The 22,256-nt window shown below is 44.5% G+C and overlaps 1 protein-coding gene across 10 annotated transcripts in view; it reads left to right on the top strand.

Annotated features, from left to right (window-relative positions):
* The window catches only part of GPATCH2L (G-patch domain containing 2 like), a 196,788-nt gene that overhangs the window by 88,631 nt on the left and 85,901 nt on the right, over positions 1–22,256 (top strand). For 2 of the 10 annotated variants that reach the window (XM_075926822.1, XM_075926823.1), the window contains exon 10: positions 2,544–5,690. The exons of 3 other annotated variants lie outside the window; for them this stretch is intronic. In XM_075926822.1, the coding sequence (XP_075782937.1) occupies positions 2,544–2,713 (170 nt within the window). In that variant the 3' untranslated portion in view covers positions 2,714–5,690. Of the gene's footprint in view, positions 1–2,540; positions 5,691–22,256 lie in introns of those variants that run through there. 5 more of the 10 variants (XM_075926828.1, XM_075926830.1, XM_075926827.1 and 2 more) reach the window with 3 other exon arrangements.

Here is a 22,256-nt window from a genome sequence, read left to right as displayed (position 1 = left end):
CGGGCTGCTGACCATCCTGCTAAAAAATTTACTGGCAAAGGGGGGAATGCTTGTAGTCTATAGCATTAACCTATAAGCTTTTGTTTATTGGTTAATTGACTACACCCATGGTCCCCAATGCGGTGCCCGCGGGGGAATTTCTCTGCGCCCGCCAAGTGCTCAGGGCTGGCCTGGCCCCGGGCACGTGGCGCATGCATGGTGCCGGAGCCGGCCCCGGGCGCGCGGCGCTTGGGAGAGGAGGGGGAGGGGAGAGAGCGCCGGCCCCGGGCGCGCGGCGCTGGGGAGAGAGCGCCGGCCCCGGGCGCGCGGCGCTGGGGAGAGAGCGCCGGCCCCGGGCGCGCGGCGCTGGGGAGAGAGCGCCGGCCCCGGGCGCGCGGCGCTTGGGGAGAGAGCGCCGGCCCCGGGCGCGCGGCGCTTGGGGAGAGAGCGCCGGGGGCGCGGCGCTTGGGGAGAGAGCGCCGGCCCCGGGCGCGCGGCGCTTGGGGAGAGAGCGCCGGCCCCGGGCGCGCGGCGCTTGGGGAGAGAGCGCCGGCCCCGGGCGCGCGGCGCTTGGGGAGAGAGCGCCGGCCCCGGGCGCGCGGCGCTTGGGGAGAGAGCGCCGGCCCCGGGCGCGCGGCGCTTGAGGGGAGAGCGCCGGCCCCGGAATGCAGCTATGGGGGGGGGCCCCGGGCCCCGCCCCCCGCCCCCCTCCCGGGCGCCCGGCGGGCGAACGGCCACGCCCCCTGGTGCCCAGCAACCCCAAATGGTTGGGGACCACTGGACTACACTATTACATTACTAGCTCCAGCCTCGTGGCCGCCGCAAAACTGAAACAGCAGCTCTGGCTTCCCACTCGGAGAGTGCGGGGTGAGTGGGTGGGGGTGTGTGAGAGAGATATCTAATCTATGAATGAAAGCCCCGACCTTCCCTGCCAGACCTATTTGGCAGAGCGAGACAGAACAATCATCTCCACGTGCTGCCATTCTTCTCACCCGTCCACCCCCAGCCACTGGGGGAACGGCAGCACAGTGACACGCTGTCTGGAGGCTTTCCCCACTGCTCCCATTGGCTGAAGTTGCAGCCAGTGAGAGCAGCAGGAGGCCACAACAGGGATGCGAAGCCATGTAAGTGCCCCCCGCCCATTCCCAGACCCTGCACCCCAATCCTCCCCACTCACACCCCCTGCCAAGATTCCCCCACCCTCAGCTTGCTCTTGCACCCTCCCTCCTAGCCAGACACCCTACCCCCACCATGCTCCTGAACCCACCCTTACTCCTGCACTCTCTCTCCTGCTATACATTGCACCTTCCCTTGCTCTTGCCTCTTTCCCCGTGGCCAGACACCCTACTCCGTTTGCTCTTGCACCCTACTTCCCACCCAGACATTGCACCCTCATCCCCTCCTGCCCCCCACCTCCTGCCGAAATCCTGCACCCCCATCCTTATGCCAATCCCTGGCTGCCCTGTCCCGCACACTAAATACCCCTTTTTTTCCCCACCCCAGAGCCACTAACCTCAGAGCCCCAGAAGAGTAAATCCAGCCCATGGGAACCCTGAACCTGAGTCTTCTCTGTCCTTCCCCTTTGCCATATGGGGCTGGAGCTCCAGCGGAGTAAGATGAGTGTCAGTTGGGCCGCACATCAGTGAGGATTGGGGGTATTAGGAGGGTGGTTTGTTGTGTGGTGTGGTGGGTTGTTTTTTTTCCCCCTCCTTCTCACTTGTGCGATCTCTGACTGATTTTTCTGTGGGTCAGTGGCCAAAAAAGATTCCCCAACCCTGCCGTAAACAGAGAAAACATTGAAACCTTTTGTTTGGACATAAATTAATTTTTTACCTTATTTAAAATGAAGTTTGATAAACTAACATGAGAAAGTTAAAGGGCTTAATCTCTTTAATTTAATATTTCCTTTCTTACTGGTTAAATTAAACATATCTCCCTCGCTGCAGCACTAGCAAAACGGCTCAGGTGTAATTATGTAATTAACAGCGAGTTTCCATTGGCAGTTGGTGATCCATGGAAAGGTTTGTATTGAGCCAGGTGGGCCATGGGCCAAAAAGTTTGAGAACCACTGATGTAGATTGTTGTGATACATTGTCTGCTGAGTCCATGGAGAAGTTTACAATGCATTTACTTTATCTGTACCATTCTCTCTATGAACACCAAAACATCACTGCATTTCTTTGTAGGTCTCTCCTCCTGCAGCTCACATGATAACTCCATCCTTTGTCTCATGATAAAGCTTGCCCAGAATGAGTTATTCTGTTGTGCATAAAGCTTATTTTCAACTTCTCTGGTGCTGATTAAGTTATCCTTTTTCATCATAGGATTCAAACTTGAATTTAAAAAAAAGACCTGCAGAATAGATGCTCTGGGTCAGGATCTCTCAATTTGAGGGTCATAAACAGATATTGGGGTTGTGACGACATTGCCTGGGAACCACTAGAATAACATACAGAACTCTTATTAGTGGTTGCTATGAGGTTACCAGTTTTAACTCTTTTCTCCTGTCTTCTGCTCCTCTGTCTCTGTCCTCCTTTTCCTCCTACTGTTTTGTGTTCCAGCAGCTTTACCTGTCCACATGGATGCAGCGGACTCATCCCTGCCAGCAACACGGTCCCAGAAGTCCCAGAGCTCTGACTGGATGGGCAGAACCCAGGCAGCAGATAAATCCACTGCTTCTGACCCAGCTAACTTCTTTAAAACACCACAAGAGAAGGGCTCTGGCTACAGCTAGAAGGTGTTTTGACTTGAAGCTGGTTGGGTTTATGACATGTTGGACTTCAAAGTGCATCAGCACCAAATGTCTAATTTGGCAATAACCATCTCATCAGTGTTGGTGCGTGATGCTCACTGTCATCTAGGCTGAGCTGTGTGCCCCACACATCCCCAGATCATGTTTGTGAATCTGTGTGAAAAGTAACTGGTGATGTTGGGGCTGCAGCTTTTTTAAACATTCCTGCTGTTGCTGTGAGTACTTACTACACACTCATCTTCTCCCGGTGGCTGGGATGTGTACAGAACTTCGTGGGTTTGCAGATGTTCGTTGTTATGAAGCTGGTCACAACTTGGACATATTGTTCGTTTCAAGGGACTAGGGAATCTCCATCCCTAGAGGTTTTTAAATCCCAGCTTGATGAAGCCCTGACTGAGATGATTTAGTTGGGGTTGGTCCTGCTTTGGGCAGGAGGTTGGACTCGATGACCTCCTGAAGTCTCTTCCAACCCTATGATTCTATGAATATAGCAGCAGAAAGCCCCATTGCAGCTGTGCATAGGCAACAATCTGTCTTTGGCAAACATAAGGATAGAGACAAAGATTAGCTAGGATCCCTGTTCAAGAGGAGGAGGGGAACGGAGTGCAAACAAGGTTTGAAATGTGGGACTTGAATTCTGTATTAGCAAAATGCCTACAGGCCTCTCACTAAGGAACTTGGGAGTCAAGATACTGCTTCTAATGAAGCTGATGTGGTGCTTGTCCTTTCAGGAATTGCCAGTATCTTGCTATCAGCATGGTCCTCCAGCGCTTTTTGTCCTTCCTTGTTCAGAGTGTCTTTAGTCTTGCCCTGTGAATTGCAGTATTCTTTCCTTATTCCCCGTCCTCTCCATTTGTCTAGTTAATCAGACAAAGATGAGCAAACTGGAGTTATGAGCGGAAGCTTGGATCAAGTTGCCCTAAAATATCCTCTGAGAAGTCTTCATTGGGGAGATTATAGAGAGGAAATATTGGGCATCCAGCTTCAGAGGTACTGTTAGTAATCCCCTGGACGTTTGAAGTCCATGTCCCTCATGGAGCGTATTATCTGAATGCAAAGCACTCTGTATGGATTGGACTACTTCCCTGTCTTGTGTTCTCCTTTTATTCCTCAACAGTAAGTGGGTTCCCCTCTATCTCTAGGGATCTCCTCTATCCCTGATTGCACTCTGCTTTGTGGTATACGTGGGAGGGCTGTCCCTGGATTTCCATTTGTACTCTTCTCTGGGATATATATATATATCCCAAATATTTCTCTCTCTCTCTCTTTATATAGGAAGAGTTTGCCTTCTCCACCTTTCCTTGCATTCCTTGATGACACATGCTCTGCATATATAGGTGAGGGTTTCTTTTCTTCCCACAACTCTTTCCTTTTCTTCCTGATTGTCCTTCACTTTGTAGTATTGATGAGAGAGGGTTTTTCCTGCTTTCTCTTTTCCAGTGTCCTTGGCTGTACTCTGCTTGTTTCTCTATCTCTTGACAGACCTCTCTACAGCTTTCCTTTGGTTTGCATATTTAGATGATGTGATTGGATAGTGTGTACAAAAGGAGTGCTTGCTTGACAACCCTGTTGCCTTGTGAGTTCTGGAGTGTTTTGAAACAGGTAGCCCTTGTCATTACAAAACCTTCTGGTTGGCTGAGTAGGTGGAGTTCCAGGCAGGACCATCCATTAAGAGCGAAAATACATTTTCAACACTATAAATCAAATCAGTGCAGGATAGATTTGAGTATGAGCCCATCAGACAATGTTTTAATTGTTTTTAAATTTTCTTGGCACTAAAATTTTAAAATTAAATGGTCAGCCATGAAGACCCATAACATAACACGAAAATAAGTTACAAAATCAAACAAAATACTTTAGGACAATCTAAACCATGCCCGATGAATAATTACATTAGACATGTTGTGCATGTCTTATCCACTAATACCTATTTCTTATTGAGGAGAGACCCAAATTGGACTTGTGGACCATGTAAATGCCTCTGAAAAATGTAATGCGTCTTCCTTATACATATTGAAATTCCTTAGAGGGAGCGCTTGTTACCCTGGTAGAGGGGAACAGAGGTTAAACAGTAGTTTGAATTATCTGTGAACAATTACAAGCGTTGTGAGGGGAAAGATGTTCAGGTGTCGCTTCATTTTCATTTAGTGCTTTGTACAGAACCAACTCTATGGTGCTTCCCAATTAATACAGACAGACCCTATTATAAAAAGCCTCAGATCTATACCTACAGAGACGATGATGCACACTGGGAAGTAATAATTAGGGAACAACCTGGCTTTTTTATTATTTCACTCCTTGTAGGGAAAGCAGGAGATAAGATCCATCCAACTGCTAATTTTTTCTTGGTTATAAAGGCTGTTTTAGTGGAGCGATGAAAGGAGATGTTAGATACTGCTTGTTTAATGCAAGGGCAAGCACTGACAGGGCATGTATTGAAGAGTGAGAAGCCATGAGGATTGGGGAGCTGAGTATAGGTCGAGGCAACTCAACTTTGGAAACCCTGGGGGCCACAATGATATTCTCAGCACATGCCGAGGGTCACAATTTAAGTGTGGTTGCAAATATATATGCCAATAGCTTTTCACATTGATGGGCATGAATACAAAGATTAAGGCAAGACTACACAACACATAGGCCCCATTTAAGTCGGTTCCTCTGATATTAATAAAATGCAATATTTACCCAATTTCTACCCACATGACAGCACTTTTAATGAGCAATGACGGTCCAGGAATTTAACTACTAAAATGCATAGCAACAGAAGACCATTATATTGACTCGTCATTATGGAGTGTGTTCCCAGTGGAGGCCGTATTCAAAGGATCCCACCCGTGAGCCATGGTTGAGTCCCGAGTAAACCCAAACCTGCACCGCGGGCCGGAAACAAACAGAAATTTAGTAATGTATTTTTTTAAAAATTGAAAAATTGGATTTAAATAAAGATTACATAACTCTTTCTTTCCATGAACAATTGTACTCATCATTTTAAAGCACAAGTCTAAATCATGTCCTTGGTTTTCCTCTTGAAAGACCATTAGACCTTTGGTCTGTTGTGGTACTTGGTTGTCTCTTGGAAGAAGCTCAGATACTCCAGTGATGGGTGCCAGTAGAAAAATTTAGACAGGCCACCTATCCTAACAAAATATACTCTGAAACTTGACTTCTTCGTTTTTACTTCCAGTGTTAAAGTGGAGACAAAGCATCTTGGCAGTTCATAGATTCCAAGACCAGAAAAGACCACTGTCTTACTCCTGTATAACACAGCTCATAAACTTCCCCAAAATAATCCCTAGAGCAGTTCTTTATCCAATATGACACGATTTAATTCAAGTGATGGAGATTTCAGTATCATCCTTGGGAAATTGCTCCAGTGACTAATTACTGACTGTTAACCATTTACATGTTATTCCTAGTTTGAATTTTTCTATCCATTGGATCATGTTATACCTTTCTCTGCAAAATGGAAGGATCCCATTAAGTATTTGTTCCCCTTGTAGATATTTAAACTGTAATATCACCCCTCAGCCTTCTGTTCATTAAGGTAACTATATTGAACTTGAGAATTTCACTATAAGGCATAATTAACAACAAGTCTTATGGCACTTTAAAGACTAACAGATGTACTAGGGCATACGCTTTCATGGGTAAACCCCACTTTCAGATGCATTGAAGATACAGACTAACATGGCTATCCCTTTGAGACTATAAGGCATGTTTTCTAATGCTCTGATCATTCTCATGGCTCTCTTAAGCTCTTGCCCATTTATCAGTATCCCTCCTGAATTGTGGTCACCAGCATTGGACACAGTATTCCTGCAAAAGTCATATCAATGCCAAATACAGAGGTACTTTCTCTGTTACTTGTTTCTGGTTAATGCATCCCCAGGATCATATTTAGCTTTTTTTAGCTAGGGCATCATAATTGGAGCTCATGTTCTGCTGATTATCCACCGTGACTCCCAAATCTTTTTTCAGTCACTCATTCCCAAGATATAGTCTCATATAATATAAGTATGGCCTGCATTTTTGTTCCTAGATCTGTTTCCATTTAAGCCATATTAAAACACACATTGTTTGCTTGTACACTGCTTATCAAATGATCCAGATTGCTTTGTCATCTTAATTATTTATCACTCCCTCAATGAGTGTAATCTGAAATCTTTCAGTAACTACTTTTTCTTCTAGAGCTTCGATAAAAATGTGAAATATAGCATAGAGCCAAGAACCAATCACAATGGGACCCTGTTGGAGAAACACCCACTTGATTATGAGTCTCCATTTACAATTAAAAATTGAGATCTATAAATTAGCTATTTTTTAATCCGTTTGTATGATGTTAATTTTACATCATTTTACCTTTATATATGGAGATAATATACAAAATCATAAATATTAGTGATGGAAATGTTCAATTAAAACAGTGTTTTTCAATTTTTTTCTATACTTTACCCTCATGTTACAACAGAAAACATTTTTTGATCTTCCTTCTAATCTTAGGAGAGTATTTGCAATCCCCAAAACCTGTTTGTAACACACACATTGAGAAGCCATGCATGAAAACAAGCAGTCTTTCAATACTAATGCAGGCTTGTTCCCTGCAAAAGCATTTTCTAATGCTTTGTCCAATCTAGTTTTAAATATTCTTAAAGACCCATCACAGCTTCCCTTGTTTGTAAATCTATTAATCGGCCTAATACTTCTTTTTAAGAGTTTTCTAATAGTCATTTTAAATTTTCCTTGTCTTCAATTCATCTTGGTACTCCAGTTATAATCTCTTGTGTCCTACATAATTCCTGTCCCTCTTTGGCACTGGAACCATTCACCACGAGTTGATTGCACATAACAGGAGTGGACAAACTGTGGCTTGGAAACCACATGGGTCTCTTTTACTGTTAAAGTGCAGCTCACGGAGTCCCTCCCCTATTCTCCACCTACTGGACTGGAGGTGAGGTACCTCTGCCTTGCAGCGGGGTGGTGCAATACAAGCTTCTGCCCAATGGGGGAAAGAGGGTCTCAGGGCTTCAGCCCTGCGGGGTGTACATGTCAGGGCTTCACCAGTAGTGGGGCTGAAGTGCTGAGCCCTGGCCTTTGCTGGTGAGTCTCAGCTCTCAAACTTCTGAAGATTGGTCCTTAGAGTCTCATATGACAATCAATTTGGTCACCCCATCACAGAATCATCAGCCTAGTCTCACAATTGGCCAGGCTGCAACTGTTTTCTCAGAGGGCTGGTGGAAATAATTTATTCTCACATTTTCCTATTGGTGTCAATAGATCAAACTCTTAGATTGAAGTCTTTCAGGTCAGGGTACTGACTCATTTTCTTTTGTCTCCAAAGGTCTGGCCATACTTATTGCACGATTAAAGTAATAGCAGTTTCCACCTTTGTAGGTTACATCTCCTGCCATGGAATGTTTTCAAGAGGGCTGGAGGACTCAACTATGTGAGTCCCTGTGACTGCTCTCCCTTCCCCGCTTCTAGTCTGGAATCCAATTATAGGTCAACCAGGCTCAGGGCAGGGTTGCTGATATGTAGGGGATTCCACAAGCTTAATTGGAGAAGTGTTATGCCCTGTGCTATGACTCCAGAAATTGGAGTGTTATGTGATTTGTTTTTGTAAAATTCTTTTCAGAGATCAGTAGCTTGCTTCAGGTTTTAAATAAAGGTTCTTAGTGTTGCTGTGATTCAGCTAGTTTGTTTTATTTCTTTCTTTAGGGCAGGTGTTCTCTTTCCTTCCCCTCAGTCAGTTATTTTTTTGTATGTCCAGGCTCCTTGCCTCCCTCTGAGGAATGCTACTTGTGGCAGCAAGGGGAAGAAGGCAATACAGATTTTTTTAGAAGCAAGTGTCAATGAAATAATAAAACAAGGAAACTTTAAGCAGTGCCATGATCCTGCTTCTAGGGCAGCAGAAGCTGACACCCACCTCAGGGAGCTGAGTCCCAGCATGAGAATAAGGCCTAGTCGGCATGTCTAATTTAAATTGATATAGTTGTGATACTTATGGGTATGGGACAATTCACACCCCATACCATAGCTTTGCTAATCTATTCCCTCGTGTAGATACAACTAGGTTGACGACAAAAATGCTTCCATCAACTTAGCTTGGGGAGAACAGAAAAACCCTTTCCATCATGGAAGGCTGAATCTACACTATGGGGGTATGCTGGCAGGTAGGGCATTCAATGTAGACATAGCCTTAGCAGCACTACTTCATCTCTGTTGGGATTATAACAGTACAACTCCCAGTGTGGCTTCAGTTTTATTGGCATACAGTGCTTTTACCATCTCTACAAGAAGGGAAATAACTACTGGTATAAATCACTATATACCAACTGCAGCTACACTGAGGATTATATCAATACAGTTATTCAGTAAAAATCTACATCACTACCTGATACAGTTATACTGTTAAACCTTTCAGTTGTAGACCAGACCTTAGTGAAGCAGGAACTTAAGAGCATAATCTGTGTGACTCTGAAGGGAGCAGAACCACAGTAATGGCTCGAGGAATTTGGGAGCCTAGAACCAAGTGTTATGCTTAGTCTTTGTCTACACTACAGGTTCAACCTCTAGACCTCAGAACCTAATCAGAGCCGAACCAGAGAATTTGCTGGACCAAGGGAGGTCAGTATTGTCTGGCAGCATTACAAACACTTCCACTGCATATTGGGCTCTTAGAAGACATTTAAGGGTAAATTAGAACTAAATAACAGCACAGAACACTGAGAGCCAGGACTGGTGGCTGTAAGCATGCTATATAGGACTGCAGGAAACTAGGCCGCACCCATAAATGGATATCTGGCTAACTAAAATCATGCTGCGCCACGCATGTTGCCATACCAGAGAGTGCCAGACTAGAGAGGTTCAACCTCGAGTACTTTTATCACCAAAACTTCTGTTGGTTGGGGACACACCCCTGATCTACACAAATTTCACTGACAAAAGCACTGGTGGGGGGGTGGGATTTCTGGGGCTGACTGCAGCATTGGGTGGGGGGGCTGTACAGGAAGTGTATCTCCACCTCTGCCCCCTGCTGTGCTAATGGTGGTATAGCTGTCCTAGTTCCCATTTCTGCCCCCTTGCTACTCCCTAGGGTCACTACACATATAGCTGTCCCTGCTAGTAGTCCCCTCCTTTTCTGTGTTATGGAAAACAATTTCATTCCATGCACATCCCATAACCAAACCCTGACCATGCTTTAAGTTATAAGAAGCTGCATACCAAATTTGGAGGGCCTAGCTCTTAGCATTTAGGAGGAGTTCTTGAACAAATACAGACAGACTTGCTTGCAGACAAACTGTCAAATATACAGTAGCTGTTTTACTGCAGTTTTCAGAGACCTCAGGATGGATCAAGGCCCAGTTTTGCTAGGTGGTGTTCTAAATGCCGACTAAAAGAACAGCTGCCTTGGAGTGTTTATAGTTTAATAAAGGGTAAAGAAGGTATGAGGACAGATATGGGGAAAAGAAACGAAAGTGCCATTGTGGCTGGTATTACTGAATGATCCATTAGTGCAATTCAATGATTGTAGTACATGCCAAGATGCACAGTACCACCACTTTGACAAAGAGGACACTGAGACAGTTGTCTCCTATGCTCCCAGCCACAGAAGGCCATGACATCATAGACAGCACTGACCCATGTATACAGTGGGTATCTGATGAAAAAGAAGGTTGCCACAAGTGCAGATAGAGATTTGGTTGGGAACCACTAGGTTCATCTTTTGTCCCTGGGTGTCTTCTCCCCTCCCCCACCTCTGAGAAACAATAGGTATGGTATAACCTCAGAGTTATGAACATTAGAAAGTGAAAGTACACAATCAATCAAGCAGCAGCAGAGACCAACCTTCCCCCATGAAAACAAATACAGTACAGTACTATATTAAACATAAACTATTAAAAAAAGGAAAACAGCATTTTTTCTGCATAGTAAAATTTCAAAGCTGTATTATGTCAATGTAAACTTTTGAAAGAACTAACAATGTTTTGTTCAGTTATGAACATTTCACAGACAACCTCATTCCTGACACTGGAGATGTTCTCTGAAGTTCTGCAGTATTTAAAAGGAAAAGGCTGGTGCTTCAAAACTATCAAGGAATTCTATGAACTGAAAAGGGCCTGACATTCATTATTGAGGTACAGGCAAAATATGTTACTAGGAGACTGTCAAATACACAACATGAACACCACCTGCCCCAGTGTCTCTGTTCTAGTATCTTTAATTTTCTCTCCCTTTTTTGCCCTACTTTTACTGTTTGGTATGGGAGGTACGTTGCCTTTGTATCATAGAACATCTATGTGTAAAACAAAACAAAGGCCTTACAGTAAGAGACTTAAAGAGCTCAATCTGTTTAGCTTAACGCTGAGGATTAGAGGTGACTTCATTATGGTATGGAAGCTTTTTCAGGGGTAGAAAAGACCAGGTACTAACAATCTTTCTCTAATATAGCACAGCAAGAACAAATGGCTGGAAGCCCAAGTCAGACAAATTCCAGTTTTAAATTAGGCACAAATTTTTAATGGTGATGAATAACCAATGGAACAACCGACCCAGGAAGTAGTGGATTTTCTATCTCTTGATGTCTTTGTAGCTAGTCTGTGTGTCTTTCTGGAAGGTATGTTGTAGTCAAATCTATCTTTCTGGGTTCCACATGGAGTAAATGGAAGAAATTCTATGGTCTGCTTAACAGTGAAAGTCAGATTAGAGGTAAAACAATGTATGAAACAAGTTTGCTTTTGTCTTCCCATTTTTCCACCCTGTTGTGTGAGAAGAGAGATCCAATGAACAGTGGGTAGCATTACAGTTCCCTACAGTAAAATATGTTACCAAAGGGCTGCAAGCATGGAATCAGCAACTGGTAAGATTATGCAAGAGGCAAGAATTTTGTTTATGCAAATAAACTTGCATCTCTTAGTCCTTTTGTATGTAGCTTCACAGGACTGGAGACAGTGGGGCAATGTGTTATTGATGTGCTATTTTGAGGTACCCCACTATCTCCCAGTTAAATTCCTTCATAGTTAGGATGCTCCCCTCTTCCTGCTACACAGAAGTGAAGAGGAATCCCTTCTGATTCTCTACAGAATCTGTCAATGTTGAGTCAACTTTAAGAGCTGAATCTCAGCTCTCTAGATTAATTGCATAGGCTGTGGATGTTCCCCTAGACCAAAGTAAGTAGGAAATTGGTGGGCTTGCTATTGACTTTTTAGAACAGCTAATGAAAGTACAGGTTGAACCTCTCTAGTCCAGGACACTCTGGTTTGGAAATATCCATTGTCCAGAATGATTTTAGTTAGCCAGATGTCCACTTTTCATGGATGTGGCCAAGTTTCCTACGGTCCCATAAAGTTTGTTTATAGCCACCAGTCCTAACTCTGTGTTCTGTGATGCTGTTTAGCTCTAATTTACCTCTAAATGTCCTCTAACAACCCAGTAAGCACTGGAAGTATTGGTAATGCTGCTAGACAATATTGACCTCCAGTGGCCCAGAAAAGTCTCGTTAGGAACCCGTCTGGTCCCGAGGGTGCTGGACTAGAAAGGGTCACCCTGTACTTATAACTTCCTTGCATTCTGTATTGCCTTTAATCCGGAATTGATTCCATTTCCATCATTTGACATAAGGAAAGATGCCTCACCATAGAAGTGCCCCACTGGTAGCCCCTGGTTTGATATGGAAGGGGAAGAGACAGGTGGTAGGTGTCTTCCTATGAAAGAGCGTTGCACCCAGCTTCTTAGAGGAGATGATGTGGCTGTATAGAGTTGTTCTATTGGTAGCATGATCTGTAATAATGAGAGGCCAACAGACAGCTTTAAAATGCACCAAAGTGCATCTTGCATGTTTTAAAATAAATATAAAATTCCTGCACTGATGAAGCAGTGCCTCCTGCCAGCTTCCAAATCATGGGTCCCGGAAATGGCACTGGCATGTAGTGCCAGCAGCTGTCTTTGTTGCCCGGAATGGTGTATTCTAGTCCTTAGTACTGGACTCTGTTTTAATATCCTGAACTGAGGCCATCTGCACTGAGCTGACCCAGGGCAAAGATGAAGTCAAAGAACTCCAGTTTTCTCACCTTTGACTGCACCAAAAATTAAGCTGAAAGCAAGAACGTCTAGAAGAATCTTGACTGTTCACCTGTCATAGGCAGCCTATCCAGAGAGATGGTTTTACCCAATAATCCTTTATGGACCCATTATGTACATGTTCCAAGTGTTGTGTGTGGTCAAAAAGTTTCCCCACTGACAGGACTTGGACTGCAGAACGTTAGGATTTTTGTTGTTTGTTTGTTAATGTTGTAAACAAAGAAGACTCATGTTTGTGTCCCTAGGTTTAAAAACATGCTGTACACTCTCTGAGCCAAGCTCTCGGACACTCTTTGTTCAGATTGTAGAAACTGGAAATAAAAGCAATATTAAAAATAAAGAGTTTTATATGATGTAAAGCAAACTGCGGCCTGCAATAGAATGAGGCGGTTCATAGATGTCTAAATGAGCTCATGCAATCAGGCCTCAATGACATGTATAATCCTTACCTATTCATTTTCTCTGATATAGGTCCAAGTAATAATAATGTATTAATCAAACAAGAAGTCTGCAGGGGAGACTATTCTTTCAGCATTCAAGTCATAGTTTCTTGAGTCCAGGAGGAGGGGTTTGCTGGGCCACCCCACTTTATCATGCTCATATTATTGCTTCTTGTTTTGCAGTGGCCTTGTTGTTTCTGGCTTGCCATTGCTTCATTTCCTTGTTCTTGTTATGCACCCAGCTTGTAATTTGAAACGTTAAATCCAAGTGCCCTCAAGTTGCTGTTGACCTGAATCACCATGCTAAATGTGACCCACATCAACAGGAGCAATGTTTGAAATGAGCTGGTGGAATCATGTCAGTGTTTAATGGACATCTGTTTATTTCACCAAAGGTAACATCACTGTGAGCACTGATTAGGTTGGTCTTCAGCAATTTCAGCAGGGAGGGAGCCCGAATCTCAAATGGACCTGGATATTGAACTCCTCTCTTACATGTGATGTTGGTCTCTAAAAGTCAAGGTTGAAGCTATCTGTGAGGGAGCCATGTTGGAAACTCCCTTGTGCATCAACTGCTGTACGTATAAAATATAGGACTTCAGCTAGCCTATGAATTCAGCACTTTTGAATACCACAAAAATCATTAAGTTCTTTAAAAATACCCAGAAAAATATTTTGAATCGTATTTGATCTTTCTGAAATGGAATTGTTTCATAAGGCTTTTGATGTTCTTGTTTGTCTGCAAACTGCATATCTTGTAAATAGGATGAGTAGCAGAGGCACAGTGTGGGTGTAAGAGTGAAGAAACTTGAGTTACTTCCACACTGCAGTCACGTTCTTTCGAAAGAATGTCGAAAGAACAGAAGGTTTTTCCGACATTGGTAATCCTCATTCTACGAGGAAGAAGCCTTTTTCCGAAAGAGCTCTTTTGGAAAAAGGCATGTGTGGATGGGGAAGAGGAAGTTCTTTTGAAAGAAGAAGAAAGAGGAAAAAGCACTGATGTCCTGGTGGCCACTCCGTCCATAGTAATCACAGCTTAAATGCAAGAGAGTGTCCACACTGAATGGACACTATCTTTCGAAAAAGCAGATCACTTTTTCAATGTGCTTTGGCAGTGTGGACACTCTCTTTCAGAAGAATTTTTTTTGGAAGATCTCTTCCAGAAAAACCTCTTCCAAAAGAAGCCTGCAGTCTAGACATAGCCTCAATGTCCAACCTAAGCCTCCCTTGCTGCAATTAAAGCCCATTGCCACTTGTCCTATCATCAGAGGCCAAGGAGAACAATTTTTCTCCCTCCTCCTTGTAATATCCTCTTTAGATACTTGAAAACTATCATGTCCCCTCTGTCTTCTCTTTGCTAAGCTAAAAAAGCCCAGTTCTTTCAGTCTTCCCTCATAGCCCACGTTTTCTAGACTGTTAATCGTTTTTGTTGCTCTTCTCTGGACCTTCTCCAATTTTTCCACTTCTGTCTTGAAATGTGGTGCCCAGAACTGGGCACACTATTCCAACTGAGATCTAATCGATTCAGAGTAGAGCAGAAGAATGACTTCTCATGTCTTGCTCACACCGCTCCTGTTAATGCATCCCAGAATCATGTTTGCCTCTTTTGCAACAGTGTCACACTGTTGTCTCATATGTAGCTTGTGATCCACTATGACCCCTAGATCCCTTTCTGTAGTATTCCTTCCTAGACAGTCGCTTCCCATTCTGTATGTGTGAAATGGATTATTCCTTCCTAAGTGGAGTACTTTGCATTTGTCCTTATTAAACTTCATCCTATTTTGTCTCAGACCAGTTTATCCAGATCATTCTCCAGTTTATCCAGATCATTTTGAATTATGACCCTATCCTCCAAAGCGCTTGCAACCCCTCCCAGCTTGATGATATCTGCAAACTTAATCATACTCTGTGTGTCATCTAAATCATTGATGAAGATGTTTAACAGAACTAGTCCCAAAACAACCCCCCTGTGGAAAATCACTTGTTATGCCCTTGCAGCATGATTGTGAATCGTTAATAACTATCCAGCCAGTTATGCACCCACCTAATAGTAGCCCCATTTAGGTTGCATTTTCCTAGTTTATTGATAAGGTCATGTGAGACCAAGTCAAATGCCTTACTAAAGTCTAGGTTTACCAGATTTACCACGTCCACCACTTCTCCCTTATCCACAAGGCTTGATATCCTATCAAAGAAAGCTATCAGATTGATTTGACATGATTTGTTCTTTACAAATCCATGTTGGCTGCTACCTATCTCCTTATCTTCCAGGTGTTTGCAGATGAATTCCTTAATTATTTATTCCATTTTTTTCCTTGACAGAAGTTAAACTGAATGGTCTGTAGTTTCTTTCATTGTTCTTGGTTCCCTTTCTATAGAGGGACACTATATTTGCCCTTTTCCTGTCTTCTGGTATCCCTCCTGACTTCCATGACTTTTCAGAAATGATAGCTAGTGGCTCAGCTACCTCCTCTATCAACTCTTTATCCATCTGATAAACAGAGGTTTTCTTTAAATACTGAAGTTGCTTAGTTGATCCACTCTTATTTAGGGATGTTAGCAAATAGTCATTTAAATGTTTAGCCAGTAACCCTGGGCTTATCAGTTAATCCAAACCATTACATGGGACACACACACCCCTTGCTGCCCCTGTATCAGAGGCAGCAAAGGAGAGGAAGATGGGAGCTGGTGTCCGTTGAGAGCCAGCTCCTGTGGAGCCACCTGCCCCTCCCAACACTGCCTCTCACGGGGGCAGCAGCGGCGGAGAGAGGGCAGGCGGGAGGGGGACTGGGAGCCAGCTCCCCATGAGCACCAGATCCCATAGAGTTGCCTCTCTCCCATCCCCATGCTGCTGCCTCTGCTGCAGCATGCAGAGTGAGGGGGGCAGGCAGAAGCCACCTGCCTTACTCCCCCCAGCACTGCTGCCTCTGTATCTAAGGCAGCAGTGCAGGGGAAGGGAGGTAGGAGCCAATACCCATGGGAAGCCAGGCCTGCAGAGCTGTCTGCTCCCCACTTGCTGTCTTCCATAGAAGCAGCAGAGCACTGGCTTTGCAGAGCCACCCTGCCCAGCCCCTAGCGCTGCTGCCTCTGTATTACAGGCAGCAGTGCGGGGCGGCAGGTGGGAACTGGTAGCCAGTCTGCACGAGGAGCCAATTTTTAAATGCTCCCCTCGCAGACTGGCTCTGCCTGCCACCCCACACTGCTGCCTCTGGTACAGAAGTAGCAGTGCTGGATTGCAGAGAGCTCCCTGCGAGTGGGGCCAGGAGCTGAGTGCACTGTTGCCAGCCCCAACCCCGTGGAGATCATTTTAGTAAATGTGTAACCACTAAAAATTGATTCAGCTACACAATTACTAAAATAAATGACATCTAACATCCCTACTCTTATTTACTTCATTGGTTTTAAACGAGAAGCATCAAGGATGTTAGCTAGGTTGGGAATTGTTCTTGAATGCGTTTGAATCGCTTATGGCAGAGCCAGCAGTAGAGATGTCCACACGTTTTTCTGCAGCTCACAAAAACTATAGCTTTCATTTATTCCTTGATATTTATCAACATCTCTTGTACATCATTTAATTATAAAATGCTCCTATTATCACTTCTGGGCTCAGGTGCACAACTAAAACACGTATACAAATTGACCCAATGTCAACTCAAGGATTCAACACTCCCATTTAAATGAATTGGTATGTGAAATCCAGAGCAATGTCAGGATATTCCACATCAGGGAGTTAGCAATAACTCTTTAGTGATAGGCAATATAGAGGGTTTCTAAATGCCAAAAATGGCAGACAGTGAGGTAGGCAGTGTTGGATATAAAAGTGCTATTTCTAAAGGGAAGAACAAGGGCAGAGCTCTTTAAAAAAGACATTTGGAATATGCAAAACACAAACATTGGGATGTTTTAAAATAGTGTTACAGGTGTGAAATCCCCATTAAGGTCAGAGTCATCTCTTTCCTTCTTATTTGGGGATGATGCATATGTCCCTTACAATTCCCTAGATTTTCTTGTCTAGTTTTATCATATATTTCTTAACTGATGGGGCCTACATCACTTCCTGTGGGAAAATTTTAAAAGCCCACCTTTCCCCCCATCTGACCCAATCTAGGAAATAAGTGCATGTTTAATATCTAGAACTACATGGTGAACTTCCTGTGAGTCAGATCAATGCAGTGACCCAAAAGATATACAGAACACCCAGCTCGGAGGGCAGCACAACCAGCAGCAATACCATACTATGCCCCTTACTTCTGTGCTGTTGCCTTCAGAGCTAGATGGCCAAAGAGCATGGCTGCTGGCAGCAATGCAGAAATAAGGATGGCAATACCATACTATGTCATCCTTCCTTCAGCACTGCGGTAGCAGTGGCTCTGCCTTCAGAGCAGCTCCCGCTCTCCAGCTGCTCAGCTCTAAGGGAAGTGCCACTGTCAGCAGCAGTGCAGAAGTACTGCAACACATCCCGCCCTACAATAACCTTGCAGTCCTCCCACAACTCCTTTTTTGGGTTAGGACTCATACAATTACACCACCATGAAATTTCAAATTTAAATAGCTGAACTCATGACATTCCCAATTTTTAAAATCCTATGATTGTGAAATTGTTCAAAAGAACTGTGAATTCGGTAGGACCCTACTTACAATTATGACAAACTTTTACTGTGCAGGTTAACATTTTCCATGTCAGATGTCTATCTCAGACTGATATTTTCTGGAAAGTTTCAGCAAATATTTAGTCATTTATTACAACTGTCTCAATGAGGTGTGTTAGCTCCTCTATGGTTTAGAGCAGGGACTTGAAATTTAGCAGGAAGATTGCTTTAGGGTCAGGCAAATACTCTTTTCTGGCCATGTACAAATTCACACATTTGGCTTCTGAAAAAAAATGCTGTATGCATATGTTCAGGAGAGATTTGTTAGAGGCTGGCAGCTAAGTTATCTAAAGACTTCATCTGGACTTACATGCTTTATAGCAGGAACTCTCAGCCTTTTCAGGCTTCTGTTTGTCTTTCAGGAGACTTGGTTTGTCTCACATAGCCTTAAGTTTCACCTCACTTAAAAACAACTTTCTTAAAAAATCAGACATAAAAATACAAAAATGTCACAGTACATTGTTAATGAAAAATTGTTTACTTTATAATGTTACCATAATATTTTAAATCAATTGGAATATAAATATTGTACTGACATTTCAATGTATAGTATATAGTGGTATAAACACGTCATTATATGAAATTTTAGTTTGTACTGACTCTGCTGGTTCTTTTTATGTAGCCTGTTGTAAAACTAAGCAAATATCTAAGGGTATGTCTACACTACAATGTTAGTTCGAACTAACGGACGTTAGTTCGAACTAACATTCATAGCCGCTACACTAGCGCTCCGCTAGTTCGAATTTGAATCGAACTAGCCGAGTGCTTAGTTCGAACTAGGAAAACCTCATTTTACGAGGATTAAGCCTAGTTCGAACTAGCTAGTTCGAATTAAGGGGTGTGTAGCCCCTTAATTCGAACTAGTGGGAGGCTAGCCCTCCCCAGGTTTCCCTGGTGGCCACTCTGGCCAACACCAAGGAAACTCTATGCCCCCCTCCCGGCCCCGGACCCCTTAAAGGGGCACGGTCTGGCTACGGTGCCCGTGCCAGGTGCAAGCCTGCCAGCACCCAGCCAGCAGACCCTGCACCTGGCACGGCACAGAGCCACCCACCCGATGTCCCCCAGCCCACCCTCTCTTCCCGGGACCAGGCTGGCGGCTCCCGGGAGCTTGCCCTGGACCGCAAGAGGCGGGCACCTTCCTGGGCTAGTGCAGACATCGTGGGCCTCGTCCACGATCTCCGCACTAGGCACAGGAAAGTGGCCGTCTAGGGCAGGAGAGCTGCCAGCCTGGCCACCCAGGAGCAGGTGTGCATGAAAATCAAGGGGGTCCACTGAGACCCCCGACCCTGAGCCCTGAGCTTACAATGGCCATCCTGGGTCAGACCAAAGGTCCATCTAGCCCAGTAGCCTGTCTGCCGACAGCGGCCAACCCTAGGGACCCTGGAGGGGATGGACCGAAGACAGTGACCAAGCCATTTGTCTCGTGCCATCCCTCTCCAGCCTTCCACAAACTTTGGGCAGGGACACCACTCCTACCCCCTGGCTAAGACTACTCCATGGACCCAACCTCCATGACTTGATCTCACTTTCCTTTAAACTCTGTTCTAGTTGTAGCCTTCACAGCCTCCTGCAGCAAGGAGTTCCGCAGGTTAACTATTTGCTTTGTGAACAACAACTTTCTCTTACTAGTTTGAAGCCTGCTACCCATTCCTTTCCTTTGGTGTCCTCTAGTCCTTCTATTATGGGAACTCATGAAGAACTTTTCTGAATGCACCCTCTCCACCCAACCCCTGCTTTTAGAGACCTCTATCCTGCTCCCCCTCCGTCTCCTCTTTTGTAAGCTGAACAGTCCCAGTCTCTGTAGCCTCTCTTCATCTGGGACCTGTTCCCAACCCCTGATCATGTTAGTTGCCCTCCCCTCTCCCAGCCTTTCTCTTCCCCTCTCCCACCTCCTTTTCCCAGTCTCCCCCAGTTTTGTTCAATAAAGACAGAGTCAATGTTGGAAGAAACGTTATCTTTATTTTGTACATCAATAAGAAGGGGGGCTAGGGAAGGGTAAGTGGAAGGAGGTGAGGGAGGAATGGGGTACGAGCCCCCGATGGGGAGGACTGGGCTGGCTCTGCGGGCTTCTGGGGGTGGAAGCTCTCCTGCAGCCCCCCGATTGCCCCCTCTCCCCAGATGGCAGCCTGCGGCAAGTGCAGCCGGGCTGATGGCCGAGTGGTGTGATGTGCCCAGTGTGGGTAGTCCGGGCACTCCAAGCCAGGACTGGTTTTCAAGCGGGGCACCCCTTAGAACTGTCTGTGCGGGGTGGGGGTCAGGACCCTGTAAGCACAGCCCTCGGCTAGCCTGAGACAGCATCTCCACGCTCTAAGTCCTCCTCTGATGCCCTGCCGGCACTGCTTCCGGCCATCCTTAAGCCCTGTTCAGAGTCCACTCAATGTGGACTTGCTAGTTCGAATTAGCAAAACGCTAATTCGAACTAGTTTTTAGTTCTAGACGCGTTAGTTCGAATTAGCTTAGTTCGAATTAACTAATTCGAACTAAGTTAGTTCAAGTTAGCGCTGTAGTGTAGACATACCCTAGATGAGTTGATATATCCCCTCATCTAGATATTTGTACGCCAGGGGTGTACACAACCTTGGATGAGAACCACTGCTATAGAGCAGAATGCCTGGGACTGAGCAGACCTTTCCCTTCAGTTACTCCTCCTGGCTACTAAATGTCACTGTGGTGCCAGAGAGCAGCTCTGAGGAAAGAGTGAAAAATGATTTGACTTTAATGCAGGGGAATAGGGAGCAGATGGGAAATGGGGCAGGCTCGGTGGGGTAGAGGTAGAGAGGCCTATCATTGCTAGGGAACACTTCCCTTTTGAATCTGGAATAGAACCCAGAGCTCCCTTTAAGCTCATTTCTGTGATTCTTGAATCCCAGAATTCCTCTGTCTACAACCTACGGCAAAGCGTGCCTTTCATCTCCCTGTAGCAGCTGGTCCTCACACAGGATAATTACTGACTCAAGGGGTAGATTGAAAGGTTTCCAACACTGCAGATGACCCATGAGGGGATTGGTTCCACCTGAAGAGATTTCCGTCTTTTCAGTTTCCTTTACAACCAATTAAGAAATTACATTAAAAGAGCATTAACACTACCAAGTCCAAACTCTGAAAAGTTGGGCAGTGACTATTAGTGTTGCCCATGTTGCTTTAATTTTGTCCCTTTTTATGCATTATGATGCAGCTTTTAATTTAATCGCATTTTTTCCCTGGGACACCTGCATCATTCAATGTAGAGGGTGGATGGTACTCACTGAACGACCAGCTATTCAGTATTTCTTGTCATCCTCATTAATCAGCATCCGGTCCTATGCCTTTTTAGAGCACACCATCCAAACCTTACTGTGAATAAAGTATTATTAATTTCCTATGGCACTCATCATTAGAATATCTGAGTACTTCACAAACATTAATAAATTTATCTTCCCCAAATCCTTGTGAGTTAAGGTGCTGTTGTTATCTCCATTTTACAGATGGGGACAAAAGGACTAAAGCCAAAATTGTCAAATGTGTACTAATTTTGAAGGCCCAACTTGAGACACGTATGATCTGATCTTTTTCCAACTTGAGCATTTTTATAATCCTTTATATGGTCAAAGCATGGCCCCCGTTGACTTCAGCTGTTGCTGTAGATGTGAGTGCTCAGCACTCCTGCAAATCAGACTCTAGCATCTCAGGTTGGGTACCAAAAATAAGAAGCACATCCAATAGCCACCTATCAATATGTTGGTTTAAGTGACTCACCCAGCATCAGATAGGGTCTCTGTGGTACAGGTAGGGGTTGAATTCAGTCTCTAGGAGAGCAAGTGCCTCAACCAGAAGACTGTCCTTTGCCATCCTTCAGTGTGCTCTGCCTTAACTACACACCTTACACTTTATGAAGCAGATGAGGCAGGGGTTCTATAGACAATTTCACCATGCAACTCTGATTTATCTCAGACATGGCCCATTCTGTGCACTGAATGAGGAAGGAATTTTGTGGGAAAATAGTATGTGATCCTACTTAAAAGCCTATATCTCAATACATGCACAAGGGGACTGAGTAAGGGTTACCATTTTACAATTAACTATAGGTCTGGCATTTCCTACCTTTTGGGTGCTTGTCTTTGCAACTATAACATTTTTTTAACATAGGGTTTTATTGTTGGTTGGGGTGGTGGTTGTATGTATGTCTGTATGAATACATTTCTACATGTTGGGGTTTCTTTACAGGGAATTTTGGCTTCCTAAAAATGTGCATACTCCCTGAAAATAACTACATTTCCCTGAATTCTGAAGAACTGACAGCTAAAGAGCAGCCCAAATGCACAATTTCTGAGAAAAGATGTTGTTTAAATAGGTTGGCTGCTACTGAACCAGGAGGAGAAG

This window comes from Pelodiscus sinensis, chromosome 4 (genome assembly GCF_049634645.1).
Source record: "Pelodiscus sinensis isolate JC-2024 chromosome 4, ASM4963464v1, whole genome shotgun sequence".
In the NCBI taxonomy this organism is placed as follows: Eukaryota; Metazoa; Chordata; order Testudines; family Trionychidae; genus Pelodiscus; species Pelodiscus sinensis.
This window is presented reverse-complemented; position numbering and strand designations above follow the sequence as displayed.